The sequence below is a fragment of the Typopeltis vanoorti genome, chromosome 1 (assembly GCF_054136105.1).
Source record: "Typopeltis vanoorti isolate ZY-2024b chromosome 1, IOZ_Tvanoo_1.0, whole genome shotgun sequence".
Lineage (NCBI taxonomy): Eukaryota > Metazoa > Arthropoda > Arachnida > Uropygi > Thelyphonidae > Typopeltis > Typopeltis vanoorti.
This window is the reverse complement of record NC_143549.1, coordinates 24,653,990-24,675,801: the sequence shown is the minus strand read 5'-3', so window position 1 is coordinate 24,675,801 and position 21,812 is coordinate 24,653,990. Positions and strand designations below refer to the sequence as shown.

At 34.5% G+C, this 21,812-nt stretch overlaps 1 protein-coding gene across 1 annotated transcript in view; it reads left to right on the top strand.

Moving 5' to 3' along the window:
• The first annotated feature begins 701 nt into the window (after positions 1–701).
• Positions 702–21,812, top strand: part of Alg10 (alpha-1,2-glucosyltransferase Alg10) — a 96,059-nt gene continuing 74,948 nt past the window's right edge. Inside the window, exon 1 of the mRNA XM_090415204.1 lies at positions 702–866. Coding sequence (XP_090271330.1) covers positions 702–866 — 165 coding nt within the window. The remainder of the gene's footprint in view (positions 867–21,812) is intronic.

Here is a 21,812-nt window from a genome sequence, read left to right as displayed (position 1 = left end):
AATAAATTTATATGGAATAAGAGAGGAATTAGCCAAAACTCCAAACTAGCAGTATACGAAACAATGTTTAAACTAGTATTAAATTATGAATCTGAGAGTTGGATTAGAAATAAAGTACTTGATCAAAGACTACAGATCGTAGATAGATGATGGTTCTGCGAAAAATTATGGAAGTGAACCAATGGTATCAATGTTAGAATCATATTAAAAACGAAGTTATTAGAAAGGAACTTGACATTATTAGCATTCAAGAGTGTGTCAGTAGAGTTGATACAAGGTGGTATGGCCACTTAAATAGAATGGGTGAAGAAAGGATAGCAAAACAAATGTTTTGCTATCCTTTGTCAAGGAGTAGGAGAATTAATTCGGTCTGCAGTGCCTTAGAAGCACGAAATGTTAGATATGAGAATATTGGAGTGTTCACTAATAATAAACTGATTTGGAGGAAAATTGTTGATAGGAGATTAATAATAATGTAAACTTTATATTATGTTATATTGACTCTTAAACTAGACTCACAACGTAGATTAGATAAAACAGGTAAGGTAAAGTTGTTTCCATTCCAGACTAGGTGGTAGTGGTGCTATTACCTAGGAAGAAAAAGAGATTGAGAGAATTAAAAAAAAAAAAAAAAAAAAGTAAAAGCAAAATGTACTTTGGAGAAGCTGTTGAAACGGGTTAAGCGTCTAATAATGGCGGTTATGGGGCACCAACACGTGATTCTGTTTACCTTAGTACTGTCGATATATGTTGGTATTTCACTGTGGATTTTCTACATCACTTATAAAATGCAACCCAATCCTTATATGGATGAAATCTTTCACATTCCTCAGGCTCAAAAATACTGTGGAGGAAATTTCTCGGAGGTGAGTTTTAGCGTAACTAGCTGATTGAATCAAAACTGGATCGATCAGAGGTTGAATATCTTTCCCACTACAAGATTACATGTAATTTTATTATTACATTACGTTTCATCTGGTTAATCAGTATTTTGACACTGTTTTAATTTATCAGTATGCAACCTGAACTTAGCTATGCATCTTGAAAATGTGTTATTTGTATCAGTAGAATGAATTTGTGCTCTGTAATGTTTCACGAATAAATTATTTTTTGCTGTTTTTTTAGTAGGTTGCCCAGAGTTTGTTGTTAAATTGTGCGTTGAATCACCTATTGCTGTTTCAATAACTGTAATTTGAAAAATCGTGCATCGAATTTATTGATTACTTTGCCACTTTTATTTTCCTGATCCCCCGCATCACGTTTCAGGTTTCTTCTCTAACAACTTCATTTCTTGCAATCTCATTCATTTTAACTCTTTGTCGATGAAATACTGTTAATTTATTTTATATAGCTAATTTTATAACTAGAGGGATGTAACTTGCCCTTAGTTCTCAGCAGGTACTGTAAACGCCTCCCCCCCCCCACCTTTCTCATTTGGCCATTAGTGTTTTCGCCAAATGAGATTACTCGAGCTGTATAAAATCCTTCTGAAATGTATATACTGAAAGGTTCATAGTAATAAATAAACGCATTCAAAAATTTAAGGACCAGTAGTATTATGGTAATCAGATAACGTTTATTTCATCAACTGTTCAACAACTCAGAATGGTAGTTGATGCCATAAATCTAATATAATAAGCACTATTAACTTTCCAATAAATAAAAAAATTTCCAAAAAAAAAAAAAAGAAGTTGCAAAGAAGTGCCAGTGAAAAATAATTTTGTACCAGTTATAATATTTTTATTAAGTCCATGATAAAGTACAAAATTTAAAAGCTAAATCACAATCGGTACATATGTATATCTCAAATGATTTATTACATGAAAGAAAGGAAAACTTCATTTAGCTGTTTTCTACTTTAATTTATTGAATACAGCTCTTTGAGTGTGATTAACTGGGGCAGCTCCAGAGGTGCTGTTCAGGAGTTGTACCATAGGTTTCAGCACGTCTGATACACTAGTAGAATGATCCCAGGTCATCAGTTAATACATGTCATATCATTCTCTGTGAAATGTTCATCTCTCGCGACATCACTTTTTGCATTCTCACAGGATTACAGCAGAGATATGCCTGCATAGCCCTCAGAAGCTGATGCATCCTAACACAGTGTGGTCGACCTGGTCTTTGGCAGTCAGTTATGTTTTCTGTATCATTATAACAGTTTAATAGTCCAGATAAACACAAATATCCTCCTGATTCTGAGTGGTTTTAGCATGTTGAAAATAACAGGTGGCTGCATTCCAACCTTGTTAAGTGCTATTACAGCTACATGTTCTCATAATCTCTCCACTGCATGTGAACTCATACAACTAGACAACTCTCTTGTACTGATAAACATGTGAATGTTGGCTGTGCACAGTGTGACTAATTTAGCTAGGCTAACACAATTCTGTGTGCAGCACAGGCCTATGCAGAAGTTGTAACAGTATGTATGTATGGCAGGACTGTGTAGGTTTCATGTCCTTTTGTGTGTGTGAAGTCACTATATATATATATATTGCCAGCCTGGCTGGCCAAGTGGTTAGCTTGTCAGCTCTCCAGTCAAGAGGCTGCAGGTTCGAATCCCACCATGGGCATGGATATTTGTGATTGTGTGTGGTAATATTAGTGGTGGTGGTGGTGGTGGTTGGCAGTAGATGGCGTTGGTGTAATTGCGGTCAGTTGGTGGATTGTGAGTGGTGGAAGCAGAGTTGTAGAGTAGATGCCCTCCCTCGATGAGTCTTTGAACTCCCTGGAGGTGACAAATAATAATAATAATAATAATAATATTAAAATCAAAATTCTGATGAACTGCATTTATCCCAGTTAACAATGCTTATTATTATTATTATGTGACACCTCCAGGGAGTCCAAAAACTCTTCGAGGGAGAGTGTGCCAACAGTATCGAACGATTGAACCCCTTCCAACTACTAACTGTGCTCAAACTTGTTTAACTTTTTGCGTGAACCATTAGTAGTAGCAAAGGCTCTACCAATCGACCAACCTTATCTAAGGGCTTTTGTTTTTAACTGCATTGTATTAGGACTTATTATTCCATACAGCTTCTGTTAAATTAATGATTTTATGGCTGCATTGTTTGATGCTTCTTTGTGCCTTTATTCCACTTTTTGCATTAACATACAGTTTGATAGGTGAAAATTCTATGAATGAAGTTTTCCCCTGTAAGAATCTGTCATTGTTTTTCAGTTGTAGTGGAAGTCTCTTATGGAGATTGCAGAATTTTTCTTGTTGAGAACCTGGATCCTGTTCTCCTCTTCCCCTCTACAAAGCAGATAAGACAGCTAGAGAACACACATACACATATATTTAGCAGATATAATATACTGGCCTTCTTAGCTATAATTTCAACTATTTAATTATTCCAATAACCAGTTGGGGGAAATTGGCTGTTGGGATAATTACAGCCAATATGGGAGAAATAGTGGAGACAGTTGATCTGGATTCATTTTTAGGAGCTGTAATGTTTGTAAGCTTCAAAAATTTTTAAAACTATTTATTTTAAACATGAATCAGTTGATTCTTTAACTTTAAATGTTTTGTTTTTAAATGAAAATATCTGAGAATTTGAATGGTTACTTTCTGTTCACATGAAGAATGTAGTTATAAATATACTTTTATTTCATTTTGAGTCATGACTGGTGCCATAAATTAATAATGTTCATTCATTTATATTACTGCAAAATAAATAAATAAATAAATAAAATAAAAAATATATATTGTGAAATGACTTGATACCAACAAGATTTTGTTCTTGAATTAGTGAGTGTCTTTGGCAATAGTTTGGTCTTATGATATATATATATATATATATATACCTGCCTTATTCTCTGTGCTATTTAAGGCTGAGATCCGTCTCATCCAGTTAACTCTGTATTTTGTAGCTAATTCTGCTGTTCTTCCAACCAACCATTCCCCTTTCTTTTTCTCTCATTTTCTGCCAAGTTAGTTTAGGCCTGAAATCCTTTCAAAAATAGGCATGGACGCAAAAGACATTAGGCTAATAACTAATCTTTACTAGGAACAGACTGCATCTTTGAGAATAAATAGAGAGACCTCAAAAGAATTCCCAGTTCAGAAAGGTATGAGACAAGGCTGTGTCTTGTCTCCATTTCTCTTTAACCTGTACACAAGAAATATTTAATAAAATTAGTAACCTCAAAGGAATCACTATAGGGGTCAGAAATATTAATAACCTGAGATATGCAGATGACATGGTTCTTCTAGATGAAACCCTCAAGTATAGCGAATAGTATGGCCTCAGTTTCAACTTTATTATTATTCCTGATACCTCCAAGGAGTCCGAAGACTCATCGTGGGAGGACATCTTCAACTATCTCTACACCTTACCTCTACTACGAATCAACGCCATCTACCGCCCACCTCCAACACCACCACAACTAGTATTTTTTGTCTGTAAATTGCGTGTGTTCTGAAGGGCCGATTTGTATGTATGCGGGATGAAAAACCCGAGTTTCCGGGAGAAAAAAACCCTGCTACCTCCGTATGAGATCGGCTAACTCACCATCGATTGAAATCGACCAGATAAAGATTCCTCCCGTCGCGACGAGAATTGAACTTAGGCCTATTCCAATCGAAGGGCGCAATGTACTGTCGTTCTTCCAATTGCGCTACGGAGGCGCTAATAATAATATGGACCATAGAAAACATTTGGAGATTCCTAGTCTTGTTTTCAGATTTAATTCTCTAGATCAGTAGATTTTTCATATTGTTTGAAAGTTGATCTTACAATTTCAATCCTTTTTTTAAAATATTTAAAAAGATAAAAATCATGATAATTTCAATGTTCATGAAAATATCTCTGAGAATTTGAATGGTTACTTTTTATTCACATGAAGAATGCAGTTATAAATATACTTTTATTTTATTTTGAGTCATAAATAAACTTTTATTTCATTTTGAGTCATGACTGGTGTCATAAACTAATAATGTTCATTCATTTATATTTATGAGTTATACTTCAGACACTTGATCACAGAGCAGGACAGAAGATGAAATTAGAAAAAGGATTGAAATTGTAAGATCAACTTTCAAACAATATGAAAAATCTACTGATCTAGAGAATTAAATCTGAAAACAAGACTAGGAATCTCTAAATGTTTCCTATGGTCCATATTATTATAGGGAGTAAAGACATTGCCACTCTCCAATCTGAATGTGAAAAAACTGGAGGCCTTTGAAATGTGGATGCTGCAAAGAATTATGAGAATATGATGGAAGAACAAAAAGACAAATGAAGAGGTACTAGAGATGGTAGGTGTAAACAGGAGCCTGATAAAAGATATTAAAAAGAAAAGTCAGCTGTTTCAGACATATTCTGAGACCTAATTGCCTACAAAGGACACCTCTCGAAGGAACTGTTGAGGGGAAAGAGAAGGAGAGGAAGACAAAGACTGGAGTGGATGAAAAATATAGAAGACTGTATTTCTCTCTCTCTCTCTCTCTCTCTCTCTCTCTCTCTCTCTCTCTCTCTCTCTCTCTCTCTCTCTCTCTCACTCACTCACTCACTCATATGAGGAATGCAGCAGAGAGGTGCAGAATAGGACATGGTAGAGACACATGGCAGTCAATCTCTTGGAGGGAGAAGACACCTGACAGGGACAGTTTAGGCCTTCCTCTTTTCCTTTTTTCTTCTATGAACCATGTCAAAGTTACCCCTTAGAATCTATTCTCTTTCCATTCTCAGTACATGTCTAATCCATTTCCATCTTCATCTTTTTATTTCACTTTTTATTTATCTTGGTAAAAATTTCCTGATTATGGAAACCAAGAGTCCAAGTAACACAGCATACCAGATGTCCTGTGTCAACCTGCAGGATTTATTTTATTTATTTCTTTATGCATTTATTACTAATTCCCTAAGTTTTCTTTTAAATACTGCCAATCTGAAACCTTCTGTTTGGTTAAGATATATTGATGATGTATTGAAAAGATATATTGAAAATATTCTCAAATTATTTGTCCCTTCCACCTCCTCATATCCTTCTCAACCGAAAGACTACAGTAGTGCCATTATTGTTCCCTATATCTGGGTCACTTCAGAAAAACTGGCCTGAACTTTTGAAGAAATACAATCTCTGCCCTGTTTTCAAATCTCTTTTGAAGCTGGCTTCCCTTCTCTGCTCTCCTAAGGATCCACTTCCTCCTCTCTCTATTCCAGGTGTTAACAAGATTCCCTGTTCTTGCAACTTATCACGTTATCATCATACTTGGGAAATCTGCCCAGAAGAACACAAAAAATACATATGCCACTAATTGTGGTCAGTCAGGTATAGCAGACTGTGCTTTAGATATTGTGTACAGAATCAAATGGAAGAAAATCACCATGCTCCATGCAAATACAAAGATGAAAGACTTTTAAGAAAGTGTACCAGAAAAATCAGCCTAATTTTATTAAACATGGTTGTATTAAAATTCCCAAAATTTGGGAAACTTTAATTCTTAGACCTCCTGCCCAACATCTAAGGCTGGCCAACAGCACCCATAGAAGGCATCCCCTCATAAGACTTCAGTCTTTATTCTAATCTCATTTCTTCTACTTATTGTTTCTTGTGTATTTTTGTGTGTGTTATTACAATTTTAACATTGTATTCCTGAAGATGTCTCTGTGACTGTGATGAAATATTGAAATGATTAAACATGTTGTTTGATCATTTTTGGCTGATTTTTCATTTGCTTCAGTATAATTCAGTTCATTGACTTACCATCATATAGATCTGTTTTCCGTGAAGTGGACAAGTTAGACATGAAAACTGTTGTTTAAATAGCCAGAATGTTTCACTTGTTCTGTAGGTTTTCAAATGAGAATGCACTTCATTTACCATTTCCTTGCTCTGTTTTCATACATTTAGTATTTTTATTATTTGTTTACACATCAAATGCATTGTTGCAATTATTTAATTTGGTTAGATTCTTGAAGACCTGTCACCTACTAGATTCTCTTTCATCTTTCCTCTCTGCATCCCCACAGCATTGCTGACAACCTTCTCAGCTCTAGGGAAATACAATTTCATCAGAATCCTTTCAAGCTCTCTTTTTATCATGGAATCATCATGCAAATTGCAGTTAGATTCTTGAAGATCTGTAATATGTTAAGATACGCAACCGAAATTAAAATAATGATTAATGATAAAATACACAAAACTCCATGCTGGCTTGAATCATCGCCAGGAATGACAAGGATTGCATTGCTTGTTTGGGGGAGTAGGGCAAGCTACGAAAAATAAGTTACAGTCCCCTAAACAACGCTCTCTCAAGATCTGTTCCTTAAACATAGGACTAAGTATGGAACAGAATCTTCACTCCAGATCTGTGCATAGTCTCTAAAGGCTCTGAAGACCACCCTCTTCCAACAACCAAAATACCATCCTCAACAGATTCTCTGACAGCCAGCACTGTCCTACACTAATAGAGACATGCACATCAATCCGAATTCATCGGTGGCACAGCAATTGCTAGATGGAACCTTTGCAGATCCAACTGGAATGTATTTGAGAAACAAGCTGAACAAATCATTATAGCAATACTGCCCGCCCTTAATAGCTACCCCAGATTTGTTAAAGTAATCAAAACTGCAGCCAAAGCCTCTATTCCCAGAGGCTACAGAAAACAGTATATCCCATGCTGGAGCAAGGAAACGGAAACTTTTAGCCAAATATGAAGAAACTGAAGACCCAACTGCTAAGGAGCTCATAGCAGTGCTCGACAAAAACAGAAAGGATAGATGGATCTACCATCCATGAACTTGACTTCACCAAAACTAACTGGAAAAGCTGGTCACTTCAGAGAAAATTAGGTGAGGCAGAACCAACAACATACAAACCACCAGAGATAACTCCACACCAAATGGCTAATCATTTACTGAAAACCAAAACTAGCTGGAAAAGCTAGTCACTTCAGAGAAAATTAGATGAGGCAGAACCAACAACATAAAACCACCAGAGATAACTCCACACCAATGGCTAATCATTTACTGAAAACCTCCTGGATACGTCCCAACACTACCAGGAAAATAACTATGTAATCTACTATCAGAAAAAAACCTAATAATGATAGGTTTATACAGAATCTGAACTATGGGGGAGCTACATTGGGTAATCAAAAAAAAAAAAAAAAAAGATTGTACCAGGAACAAAAATCATGTTGACATTTATTATAATATTATTGAACTACCAAATGAAGAAAACCAGGAAGTCAAAATCAATGTATTTCATTGTAAATTAAAGATGCCAAGAAATTATATTTAATAGTATAATACTTTATCTAAATATAAGCAAACAAAGTTTGCACCTGCAGTAACTTCAGGAGTGGACAACTCATATATAGAGGCTAATGACTTCACATCACTTTCCTTAGTATCCCATAATGCAAAGCACATATCCTTACGGACATGTATAATGCTGTGCATTATGGGAAGGGTCACTACCTAGACCCGTTTCGACCTTTATTGAGGTCTCATCGGTGGAAGCTAGACCCAGAAGTACCAAGACTTGAGGTGCAAACTTTGCTTGCAGTTGGATAAAGGATTAAATCAAGAACATAATTTCTTGGCATCTTTAATTTATAGTATAAATTAAAGATGCCAAGTGGAAAAACTTCTGAGTATTTCATTGGTTTTACATCTGTTGGATTAAGTAGAGATTTTGAGTTAACTTTCTGCCATGTATGGTGCATAGTTTGAATATGAGATTAAGAGACATGGTGTCAACCACCAATAGCAATGATATTCTTTGTTATAATTCAAAGATTAGTTCTCACTTTACGAATTCCTGCTTTATGAATTTGTTGGTTAAAAATTTTTTATTATAAATTGTGTGCAGCAAAGGCGATTAGGGCATGTATAGGGAATTACGCAGTATGTAATGACGTAATGAACAGCTAGAACAAGCTTCAGTCATTCCCAAGCCTTGGAATGTTAATAGAAGCAACTGATAAAGATGGAAACTTTTCTAGAGTTTTGGAAAAGATTCATTTTAAGTTCAGTTCAGGTAATGCAGAGTGCCTGGCATAAAGTTTCCGAAAAAACTATGAAAGAAGTATGGCATAAACTTTATCCTCAGTTTAATGATAATTTCGAAGGCTTTGAAAACCAAACAAAGATTGTGAATTCTGAAACTCAAGCGATCTTAGATTGGGTGAGAGTTCCATAGTGTGAGATTGAAGTAACTCATTAACCTCACCTTCCAAACTTCCATTTGTAACTGGTTAGTCATATTTAGGTATGGCTTCTTCTCTTCAACCATTTTCTGTCCACTGCTGGATGAAGGCCTCCTCCAATTTTTTCCACCTTTCTCTGTTCTTGGCAATGGTTGACCAATTTTTCCTAACAAAATTTGACAGTTCATAACTCCACCTTCTTTTAGGATGTCCTTGGCCTCGTTTCTCCTCTTTTGGAATCCAGTTCATTAGTATGGTGATCCATTGTCATCTTCTCTTCTAGATAGATGTCCAGCCCATTTTCATTTTAGTCGCTTATGGTGAAGAATGATGTCAGTCTGGCTTCTTATCCAGGTGTTTCGCTTCTTATCTTTTAATGTGATGCCTAGCATCAATCTCTATTTTTCTTTGAGTTGTTAGTTTATTTGCCAGTGCTTTTGTTAGTGACCAAGTTTCACAACCATATGTGATGAATGGAAGTATACACTGGTTAAATGCCTTCCTTTTTAAACAGAGTGGGACATCATTGTTTTGAAAAATGCTTTTCAATTTTTTGAATGCGTCTCAGGCAAGTCGAACTCTCCTATTTATTTCCTTTTGGAATCCACAGTTTAGATCAATGAGATGACCTAAGTATGTATATGAAGAAACTCTTTCCAAGAAATTGTTTTCTATTATTATATTTTTTGGTGTTACAAAATGATTTAAACATGATTTTAGTTTTTTCTCTGTTTATTTTTAGACTGACTTTTCTGCTTTCATGATATAGGTCTTCTATCATTATATTAAGGTCTTCTGGAGTGTTTGCAAAAATTACGATATCATCTGCATATCTTAGATGTGTTAAGTTTTCTGTTATTAATTTTTATGCCAAGGTTTGTCTAGTTTATATTAATAAATATTTCTTGAAGGACTGCTGTAAAGATTTTGGGTGATAGTCTCCTTGTGATACACCTTTTTCAATTGATATTTTATTGCTACTTGTGGTATGGCTAACAAGTTGAAAATGGAAGTTTTGGAAGGTGATGTTAATGAGTTTGCTTCAGTCTCACATTATGGAACTCTCACCCAATTATTTCCTTAAATTAGAGGAAAGAAAGAAATGAAGAAGATAATGAATATAAAGCTCCAACTTGGTTTTTCACTTTAAAAGGCCTAGAAGAAGCATTTAAACTTCTCAAAAATGCTCAAGTAATGTTTGAATCACAAGATTCAGGCTTTGAACAATTTAGTAAATTTTCTTGCAAAATGAATAATGCTTCTGCTTGCTATTGAGCTATTTTAAACAAAAAGAAGCGAAAGTCAATGAAGCAGATGGCACTAGAGGTCTTCTTTGAAAAAAAAGAAAAAAAAAAGATGCACCGAAGCTTCGTAATATATCTCATACTACCTTGATGGCTGCTGATTCTTCTGGTTATATAGAAATGGGCTAATTATTTATTTATTTTTTTAAATCTCTTTTAATTTAAAATTTTTCTTATGTTATTTTTTAAATATGTAAATCTTTGGCCAGTCAAGTATTTTCTTATCATTTAATATTCATTTTATATATTCCTTCTTATGAATGTAACTCTCACTTATAGTATCATTTCTAAGGCAAATAGTATCCCAATTTATGAATGATTGCTAGGAACCAATTAATTTGTAAAGGCGGGAACTACATGTACATGATATTTTCTGGATCTGCCCAAAAATGGAACATTTTGATGAAACACATCATCGCTCTCGGACATAATGATTAGAATGCTCACTAAATGCTATTAAAGCCGTTATATTTAATGTAAATAATATTCGAGATGAATTAGAAGAGTTAAGTGAAACAACAGATAATCCTCAAATAAAGAGCAAATTGTAGTCTTTGTGGAAAATTAAATTAATTTTGAATTTGTGCTATCCAGAGTTATTTGGTAGGATCTGTTGCTTCCTCTCATAACATTATCAGAAGCTTTAAAAAATCTAATGGATCTAAGTTTGGATATTTAACTTTTACATGGCCTGAAAATATTTTTTAAAAATTATAGAAAATGCTTTTCTAAATCAAAAGAAACTGCATGTGAAATATACAACAGAAGTGACTTTCCAATAAAATATAATGAAATTAGAACAACGAAATGAAAATGTTTGCATTACTATAAAGAAGAATATTCACTTAGAAGTAATCCCAAAACTAATTCCTACAGAGACTAAACTATTATTTTTTTGTTTTCTTTATAATATCTTAGCATTAAAGAATTTGAAAGAAGAGGACCTTAAGAAACACTAGATAGATCTAGATATTGATTAAGAGATAGTGAAAATTGGGATATCAGTAACAGCAATTTATATGATAAAATATTTTGTAATATTTTTCGCATTAATGGTAATTTATCATATGTGATCCCATTACAGTGTTCGAACATGATATGGAAAATTCATGGTTCTTCATATGTCTTTAAGAATTTTCTTGACAATTTCAGTTGTTACTGCCTCAGTAGAGTGTAGTTTCTTCATACTGAAATTAATAAAAGATTAAGATCTGCAGTGACAAAAAAAAGGATTGGCTTATTTGGCATCCGTCAAGTAGAACACAAATTATATGAAAGTCTTCATTAACTCTTAGTAAGGGAATACTGTGAGTAGACATATAAATGCAAAATTAATGACGGAAAATCTCACGTAAAAAGATTTTTTTAATAGTATAATTTTCGCCTGTGTGTCACAGGCATCTTCAGTACATGTTAAGCTGAAATTAAACAATAACTGACAATTCCAAAAAGCGCCACCTAAGTAGCTAGTGTAAGATAACCAAAAAGGTCGATAAATTTTCCTAACAAAAATGTATGGTCTTCTGAAAGTTAATAAACCAGTCATTCCATTGAGGCTAGTTGTAGATTGTATAGGTTGTCCCACTTACAAAATTTCCAAATTTTTATCAAATTTACTCACTTCCTCAACTAGAAGAACTGATACTTATATAAAAAATACTTTAGATTTCAAAAATAAAATTTCAGATCTTCATTTGGACGTTTCTGATATCATGATCAGTTTGGATGCTGTTTCTTTATTTACAAATGTTCCTTTATCTGAAAGTATTGAATTACTACAACAGGAATTTCCTTCAGACATTGTAACAATATTTAATTTTGTAATACATTCTGGCTATTTTTCCTTTAAAAATAAGTTGTATCAACAAATTGAAGGAACAGCAATGGGCAATCCTCTTACTCCCGCTATCTCCAACTTCTTTATGGAACATTTCGTAAAACGTACCTTTGACAACATTCAGATATGTCAGTGACATTTTTGCTATTTGGAATGGCTCTTCTGATGAACTTCAACATTTTCTCACTAAGTTAAATGCACTCATCCAAGAATCCAGTTTACCCTTGAAATAGAATCAAATAAGCAGTTAGCCTTTTTAGATTTTCTAATTCTTCGCCAACCACATGGTAACCTACATTTCTCAGTCTATAGAAAGAAGACTCATACTGGCCATTATATCCATGCTGAATCTCATCGCCATCCCAGTCAAAAGGCAGGAACTATTAAAACACTGGTTCATCGGGCCAACTCCTTTTGTTCTTCAGGCAATCTCTTACAGCATGCTTCTTTCAATATGCTGCAAGCAAAAAAAAAAAAACTGTACACGGCAGAATGATTTTAAGGAATGCCGAGGGTAAGAAGGTCACTGAATCAGTCGATATAGTGGAATTACTGAGCAAGCACTTTGCAAGAGTATATCATCCAGGTGGTGACATTGAAAAAATGAAGGAACCATTAGTTTATACGGGAATTGTGATGAATGAAGTGGAGGTGAATAGTCTATTACAGAACCTTAATGTAAATACATCTGTGTGATTGGATGGTATAGTGGCATGGGTCTTACGTGAAGCGGCTAAAGAATTATCAGTGCCCTTGGCCATGTTTAATCTGAGTCTTGGGTCTGGTTTAGTCCTGAAGGTGTGGAAAGAGGGGAAAATAGTTCCACTGCATAAAGGAGGTTCCAAGACTACTGTTGCAAATTACCGACCGATCAGCATATCAGGAATCGTTGTCAAGGTCTTGGAGAAAGTAGTCATGGGAAAAATACAGGAATGGATTGATGAAAATGAGATACTGTATGGGGGACAGCATGGCTTTGTGAAGGATAGATCATGCCTCAGTAACTTGCTCAAGTTTTATAACACAGTGACGGCTGAACTGGATAAGGGTAATGGGTTTACAGTGATACTGCTGGACCTGGCTAAGACATTTGACAGGATGCCACATGGAATTCTAATTCGTAAACTGCAACATATGGGAATGGATATAGGGTTGGTGAGATGGATAGGTGGGTGGTTGATGGAGAGATATGAGAGAGTAGTTTATTCAGGAGTATAGTCCAAAAGATGGCCTGTGACTAGTGGTGTGCCATAGGGTTCTGTTCTTGGACCACTGCTGTTTAATTTGTTCATTAACGTTATAGGGAAGGATCTAAGAAGAACAGTTCATTTGTTCGCTGATGATGCAAAGTTGGGTAGGGTAATAGTGAATGCAGAAGATGTCAAAATCTTGCAGGACGACTTGGATAGATTGGAATTAATGTGACAAAATGTAAGATTATGCATTTTGGGGTGAAAAGATTAGCAGCGGTATACCACATTGGTGGAACTGTACTCCAGGAGATTGATGAGGCCAGTAGGGTAATAATGAATGCAGAAGATGTCAAAATCTTGCAGGACGACTTGGATAGATTGGAGTTCTGGGCTAAGGAGAATGAATGTCAATTTAATGTGACAAAATGTAAGGTTATGCATTTTGGGGTGAAAAGATTAGCAGCAGTATACCACATTGGTGGAACTGTACTCCAGGAGATTGATGAGGCCAGGGACTTGGGAGTGTTGGTGGATAGGGAGGTGAAGTTTATGGAGTACATTGCAAAAGTAGCTAAATCAGCTCATCAACTCACTTAGTTGTTGAAAAATACTTTGACGAGCAGAGACAAGCAAGTTATTGTACCTCTGTACCGAGGCTTGATAAGATCTCATCTCGACTACTGTGCCAAGATTTGGTCACTTAGGTCTCTTCTGGATGGGGAGGAGGTGGAGAGGATCCAGAAGCGAGTGACCAAGAGGATAGCAGGTCTATAGAATGAACCTTATGAGAACAGGTTGAAGATTTGTCATCATCATCATCATATTCCTGCCATGTACCCTCAAGGGGTGTACAGGATATGATAGTACTACATGAAAAAAATTACATCATTACTAACTTCCTATCTACAATTTTCCTCCAAATCAGTCTCTTACTTGTCAAGACTCCAACATTATCAGATCTTATATTTTTATTGTCTAAGGCACTTTGTACCATATCAATCAACCTATATCTTGGTCTTGTTGAAGATTTGTGGGTTGCAGAAATTGGTTGATAGGTGGAAAGGGGAAGATATGATTGAGACATTCAAATTGCTAAAGGGTTTCTATAGGATTAATTCAGAGGATATTTTTGAGAACAGCACTGGTGGTGGGAGAACTAGGGGACACCAATGGAAGCTGGGCAAGAATGTGGTTAGCAAGGGTGTGAGCTGGGTTCTTTACTTTTGGAGTGGTAAATGAGTGGAATAAGCTGCCAGAGTCTGTTGTGGGTGCTATGACATTTGATAGATACTGTGAGAATGTCGTGTAGTTGTGTGGACATGATGTTTAGGGCATCCCTCGATGAGTCTAAGGACTCCCTGGAGTCGCCCGTAATAATAATCTAATGGATATAAGAATTCCTTCATCAAAAGAGCTTTGAATAGTTTTAATATGTCTTCCTCTTCAAATACAGAAGAAATAACACGCATTCCTATCCCTTATGTACACGGCATTAGTGAACATATTGCAAAAGTTTTAAAACCACTGCATATTTTTGTTGCCTTTCGACTGGTCAGAAAAATCTCCACCTTTCTTCCTTCTCCTTAGGACAAGCTTCCACATCTTAATTATCCAGTTGTTTACCAGATTCCTTGCTCTTGTGGATTATCTTATTTCGGACAAACAGGAAGATCTGCCTCTATTCGACTAGAAGAATACCAGTCTTATATTCAGTACCTTAAAGCTGAACAGTCTGGACTTGCAGAACATGCCATCTTAACCAAACATAGAGTCCATTGGAAAAGACAAGAGTCCTTCACAAAAGTCGGTTCCTCATAGAATGGCTTAATAAAGAAACATGTGAAACTTTACTCCACTCTCTTAACTTAAACAGATCTGATGGTTTACGTCTATCCCCTTTATGGGAGAAGATAGTACTTTACAAATCCGCTAATCTTTCCTAACTTTTTATTGTATGTATATATATGTAGAAAGTTTTTTACATTGGGTATAATATATGTTAAAGATGCCAAGCTATTTTAAACCTGGTTTTACTCCATTTCCCAAGTAAGCAAACAGACAAATAAGTCAAGTTTGCACCTGCACGTAGTGCAAGTCTAAGTGATCCACAAAGTAGTGCAACTCGTGGTAAAGGTGGAATAAGCTCTGATTGATATTCTTAATATTTACCCTTAAAGTAAGCCCATCTCCATGAGGAGATGTATGATGCTATGCATTAAAGGCAAGGGGCCACTATCCAGACCGGTTTCGACCTTTATTGAGGTCTCATCAGTATATATTATTTATTTTATTTTATTTGTTTAGTTAATTTTATTGATAAACTTGATAAACAACTAAACCAAGCTAACATAAAGATATGTATAGTAACAGAAACAAAGAAAAAACAAAAAGGTACAAAAGAAACAAAGAACTATATACAAATCTACAGTGGGGTAAAAAAAGAAGAAAGAGCAAAGGCAGGTATAATGATTATGGTACATAAATCCCTAAAGAACAATATTGTATATTACAACTATTTGAATGAAAGACTAATAGAAATTAGACTCAAGACATTAAGAGGCCACATAACAATAATTGGTGCATATGCACCAGAAGAGGGAAAAGAAGAAGACAGTAATATATTTTATAAAGAATTACAGAATGCCATAGATAAAACAAACAAAACTGACTATTTACTGCGAGCAGGAGACTTAAATGCCAAAATAGGAAACAAAAAATACAAAACAAACATAGGTAAATTTGGCGAAGATACATGTAATCAAAATGGTCGCAGTTTGCGCAATTTTGTCATTTATAATAATATGAGAATAATGAATTCAATGTTTAATCACAAGGAAATACATAAATATACTTGGTCAGCCAGAGGATACAAATCAGTAATTGACTGTGTTATCGCAAATTTTAAATTAGTGGAGTTAATTTTAGATGTAAGAGCATATTGAGGCTTTGAATTAAACTCTGATCATTATATGGTATCAGCAAAAATTCGTTTTAAACCAAAGTGGCTAAAAATACATAGAATTGAAAATTCTTACCAGCCAAGCTACAAAATTTCTTCATTACAGGATCCTCAAGTTAGACTACAATATCAAAAATGCACAAACTTAAAAACAGAAACCACACATGAATCAAGTGACATAGAAGATGAATGGGAAAATTTGAAACAAATTCTCACAAAAGCAGCAACAGAAACCTTAGGAATAAAGCACAAATGGATTAGTAAAAGAGGACTAGGACTACGAGACTGAAACAAAGAAATAGAAAATATAATAAAAACAAAAAAGGACAGTTACCAGAAATGGCTAAATTCCAAAACAATAGAAGCAGAAATAGAGTATAAAAGAAATAGTGCAATTGCAAAACGAGAAGTAAGGAAAAAACATAGAGAAAGATGGAACAATTTCGTAACAGAACTAGAAAAGGATTTATTTAAGCCACAACCCAAAACCTATAAAGTAATAAAATACATGAATAAAGAAATAAAAGAAAAGATAAAAATACAAACAATAGATTTAGAAAAATGGGTGACCTATTTCCAAAATCTCTGGACAGATGAGAACAATGAATTAAAATTTTATAAGACGAAGAATGACCAAATTGAAAATATCACAATGTTAGAACTGAAAAATAGGAAAACGCCAGGAGAAGACAATATAAATATAGAACTATACAAAAATGCAGGTGAAAAATTTAATGAAAGACTTACGAAATTTTTTAATATGGTTTGGATGTCTGGAAAAACCCCTAACTCTTGGAAAAAAGCGCTGGTTATCCCAATCTATAAAAAAGGAAATAAAGACAATTGCAATAATTATAGGGGAATTAGCCTGCTGAATACAGAATGTAAAATATATGCAGGAATATTAAAAGAGAAACTAAGCAGCATTGTAGAAAACAAATTACTGGAAGAACAAAACCGTTTCCAAAAAGGCCGATCCTGCATAGATCCAATTTTTACTTTAAAATTATTAATAGAAAAGAGAAGAGAATTTCAAAAAGAAACACACATGGTGTTTATTGATTATGAAAAAGCCTTTGACAAAATTAGTAGACAAAAATTGTTTAAAATATTAACCGATTTAAACATACCAAACCAACTTTTACAATGTATTCAAGAAATATATACAGGAAATAAAATAGCAGTTAAATTAGAACACACCTCAGAATAGAAAGATATATCAAGATGGGTATGACAAGGATGGACCCTCTCACCTCTGCTTTTGAATATATATATAAATGAAATAATAACAATCTGGAAACAGCATAACCCATTTGGTATACAAATGACCCTGCAAATGAAGATAGATACGCTACTATTTGCAGATGATCAAATAGTATTAGCTACATCAGCAGATGACTTACAAAGATCATTAAAATCATTAAATGATATCTTAAAGCAATATAATATGACAATATCCAAAGAAAACACAAAAATAATGGCATTCAAAGGAGAAAACCCAATAAGAAGTAAAATAGTGATAGATAATAAAATACTAGAACAAGTAAACACTTTCAGATACTTGGGATGTGATCTATCATACAAAGAAGAAATAGACATAGACACTAAAATATCAAACTTTGTCAAAGTAAATGGCATAATAAATAATATATTTAAGCCATCCGGAAGCGAAACATGGACCATGAAAAGGAAAGATGAAAAACAAATTCAAACAGCAGAAATGAAGTTCCTCAGAAAAACAGCTGGATATACCAAGTGGGACCACAAAACAAATGAAGAAATCTTACAATCCCTGAAAATAAAACCAGTTAATCACTACATAAGACAGTATAAACAAAAATGGCTAGAACATTTAAATCGAATGGACAACAACAGACCACCAAAAATATTATACAGATACAAAATTAAGTGGAAAAAGAAGAATCGGAAGACCAAGAAAGAGATGGCATGAGACCGGAACAGGCCACATGGCCTAAATTCCATGATAGGAAGAAGAAGTTAATTTTATTGACCTTTTTAGTTATCTTACACTAGCTACTTAGGTGGGACTTTTTGGAATTGTCAGTTATTCTTTAATTTCAGCTTAACACTGAAGATGCCTGTGACACAGGCGAAAATTATACTATTAAAAAAATCTTTTTACATGAGATTTTCCGTCATTAATTTTGTATTTAAACTCTTCATTATAAGAACATAATTAGTGACTTTCTGAAATGAAGGCAAGAAAAATTAATTTTATGGAATACTAATAATTATTATTAGATCTAGATCATAAGCTACCTTCTTTTAAACTCATTCACATCAGATTCACTGACTACTTCAACAGGCAAACTGTTCCACTCACTTACTGCTCTGTAAGAGAAAAATCTAACTCTCAACTGCATGCAAACTTAACTTCTCAGGATGCACCTTCTCCTCTTTCCATCTTCCTATAACAAAAAATTTCATCAGATGATAACCTGTAACACTATTTCAGAAGTTTATAGGACTATCATATCATTCATCTTCTCCTGTTTACCAGTGTCTGCAGTCCACTTAAGTTCGCAATCTGTCTTCATAATCTACATTCCATAATCTTGGTATCATCTTTGTTACTCTTCTTTACACACTTTCAACAGCTCCTTTATTTCCTTTGAATCCAGGAGAAGAAATCTGCATGCAGTAGTCCGGGTGCAGTCATATCAAGGCCTGTATAAAGAGGCCTTCTTATCCTTATATGTCAATGTTTTTCAATATTGCAAATATCATTTGAGCTGTATTTGCAATTTTTTCAGTGTGACCTTTGAACTTCAGCTTCCAATCCACCATAACTCCAAGATCGGTGGCCTCATCATTTTCTTATAATGTAATCCCCCAATTTAGTCTTGTCACACAAAAGTGTATAATTTTATCCTTACTAATGTTGAAGTGAGAGCCATTATCATTTGCTCAGTGTTCCAGCTTATTCAAATCATCCTATAAATGCTGCATATTGGTAGCATCCCTGATTGTCATACCTGTCAGGGGTGCATCATCAGCAAACACAATTGAATGTCCTGTTATGCCCTTCCAAATATCATTTGTGTATAGATTGAATAACAGTGGACTAAGGAATAGTCCCTGAGTGAGACATGGCACTGGTCCCCTAAAATCTGATAGATTCATGCCATCCCCATATACATGTTCTGATATTTGCCCATCAGTTTACCCAGTTATTCAAATCAATAGTTTATATTCCAATCCCAGATTCTCCAGTTTATGCAACAGCCTTATTGCAATAGTTGTTATAAGTATATAATTTATGAATTACATGTATTTGTTTATTATTCATCTAAACATTGCCAGACCAACAACAGAACAATTAGGCATATATAATAATCATTTAAATTCAGTCACCTTTTGATAATTTGTTGAATTTCAGTCATATAAAAACCATAATTTTAGATATATTTTTCAATTATTTTGTCATTCTGAAGGTACAATGGTCAAGGTAAGAGGATAAAGCATATGGATTATGTTAACTGTCATGGCTCACTCTAAAATCGAAACAAAAATCATGAATTTCTGTAAACATATACTGAACATATTTTATTAACAGTTTGCCAACTTTTAAATATTTAGACATTTGGCACATGGGCCTCCATTTGTACTCTTGCTGTAGGCCTGCACATATTGTTAGCAAGGGTGTCAGGACTAGATTTTTTATAATGGGTCTCCTGCAATGATTCTTCTCATCTTTATGGAGTTGCCCAAGGAATCCATAGACTCATCGAGGGAGACCCTAAAGATTGTGACTAGCGCTATCAATATATGTTCAATATCTATCATATTTCACTTACCACTCATTCATGATCAGTCATGGTGCTCATGCCCACAACTGACTGGTATTCTATTCCACTCATTCACCATTCTCCAAGCAAAAATTTTCCAAGGATGGTCCCTAGTTCTCTCACCATCAGACACCTGCTCTGAAAATTTTTCTCTGTAAATAATAAATTACACGATAACCACAGTAATTAACTTTAATGAAATGAAACTGTGGTTAAGTTAAGGGGATAATAAATCCCTCGTTATTTTAAAGCCAGATACGAAACTTGGAGATCGAAATCTAAGAGTTTCATGCCGAAGAACTATCAGCGAGCCCAAGCATAAGTCAACACCTGGGTAGTACAACACTAGGGCAACTCGGAGCAAAGGTGGAGCAAGATCCATCACTATCCTTAATATTTTTTCATAATGTAAAACGCAGCTCCTAGGAGATGTATTACTGTTTTACATTATGAGGAGAGGGGTCACTACCCAGACCGGTTTTGACCTTTATTGAGGTCTCATCAGCGAGTAGGTAGACCTGGATAATATCAAGGTTTAAGTGAACTGAACTTACATATACCCTTACTATACGAATTGCCAGACCGGTGTACCTATATATTATTATTACTACAATAAAGAGCCAAGAGGCTATTTTTTTCCGGTGGCGTAAATTAAGGATAGTGATGGAACTTGCTCCACCTTGGTCCGAGTTGCCCTAGTGTTGTACTACCCAGGTGCTGACTTATGGCTGAACTCGCCGATAGTTGTTCAACATGAAACTCCTAGATTTTAATAGATTTCGATCTCCAAGTTTTGTATCCAGCTTTAAAATAATGAGGGATTTATTATCCCCTTAACTAAATTTACGCCACCGGAAAAAAATAGCCTCTTGGCTCTTTATCGAAATTGTGTGAATGGTGAAATATGACCTTCCTCCTACCAAATCCTCTTCTTCCAAATAGGCTTCTACCTCTTCCTCAGTCAAGTTTTTACATGAAGTCATTTTGCATACTGCAACAAATAATATCATAAATATCCACCAAGAATGCATAAAAAATAAACATAAATCACAATACTATAAATAAAAAGCTCAAAAATGCTTTGATTTACTTTGGTAATATCAAATTCAGTGTCAACAAATGTAATCATTGTGACTAGAACAAGAAAATTTGCATAAAAGTACAAAATCGAAAAAAAATATCACTTGAAACTTACTCATGTAAGTAGCTGTATGGGATACAGGTTCAGAAATCACTCCTTACTCTACAACTAATTACACCAACAGGTGGCATTCTGTTACACCCTGATACCAGGAATGTAGAATTCTCAGTTATCATGGTGTAACATGAAAAGCAAATAAAATAAAACCCCTGTATAAAAGCTAATAGATGAATTATTTAAAAGAAAGAAAAATATTCTTGCATCCAAGTAAAATGTATGTCAAAAAAAAAGTTTTTGTTGAACTAACTAATAAAAGAAAGAATATATTAGTGTTGTGATATGATATAAAAAAAAGAAATTTTAGCTAAGTAAGACAGAAAAGGATTAGTCATAA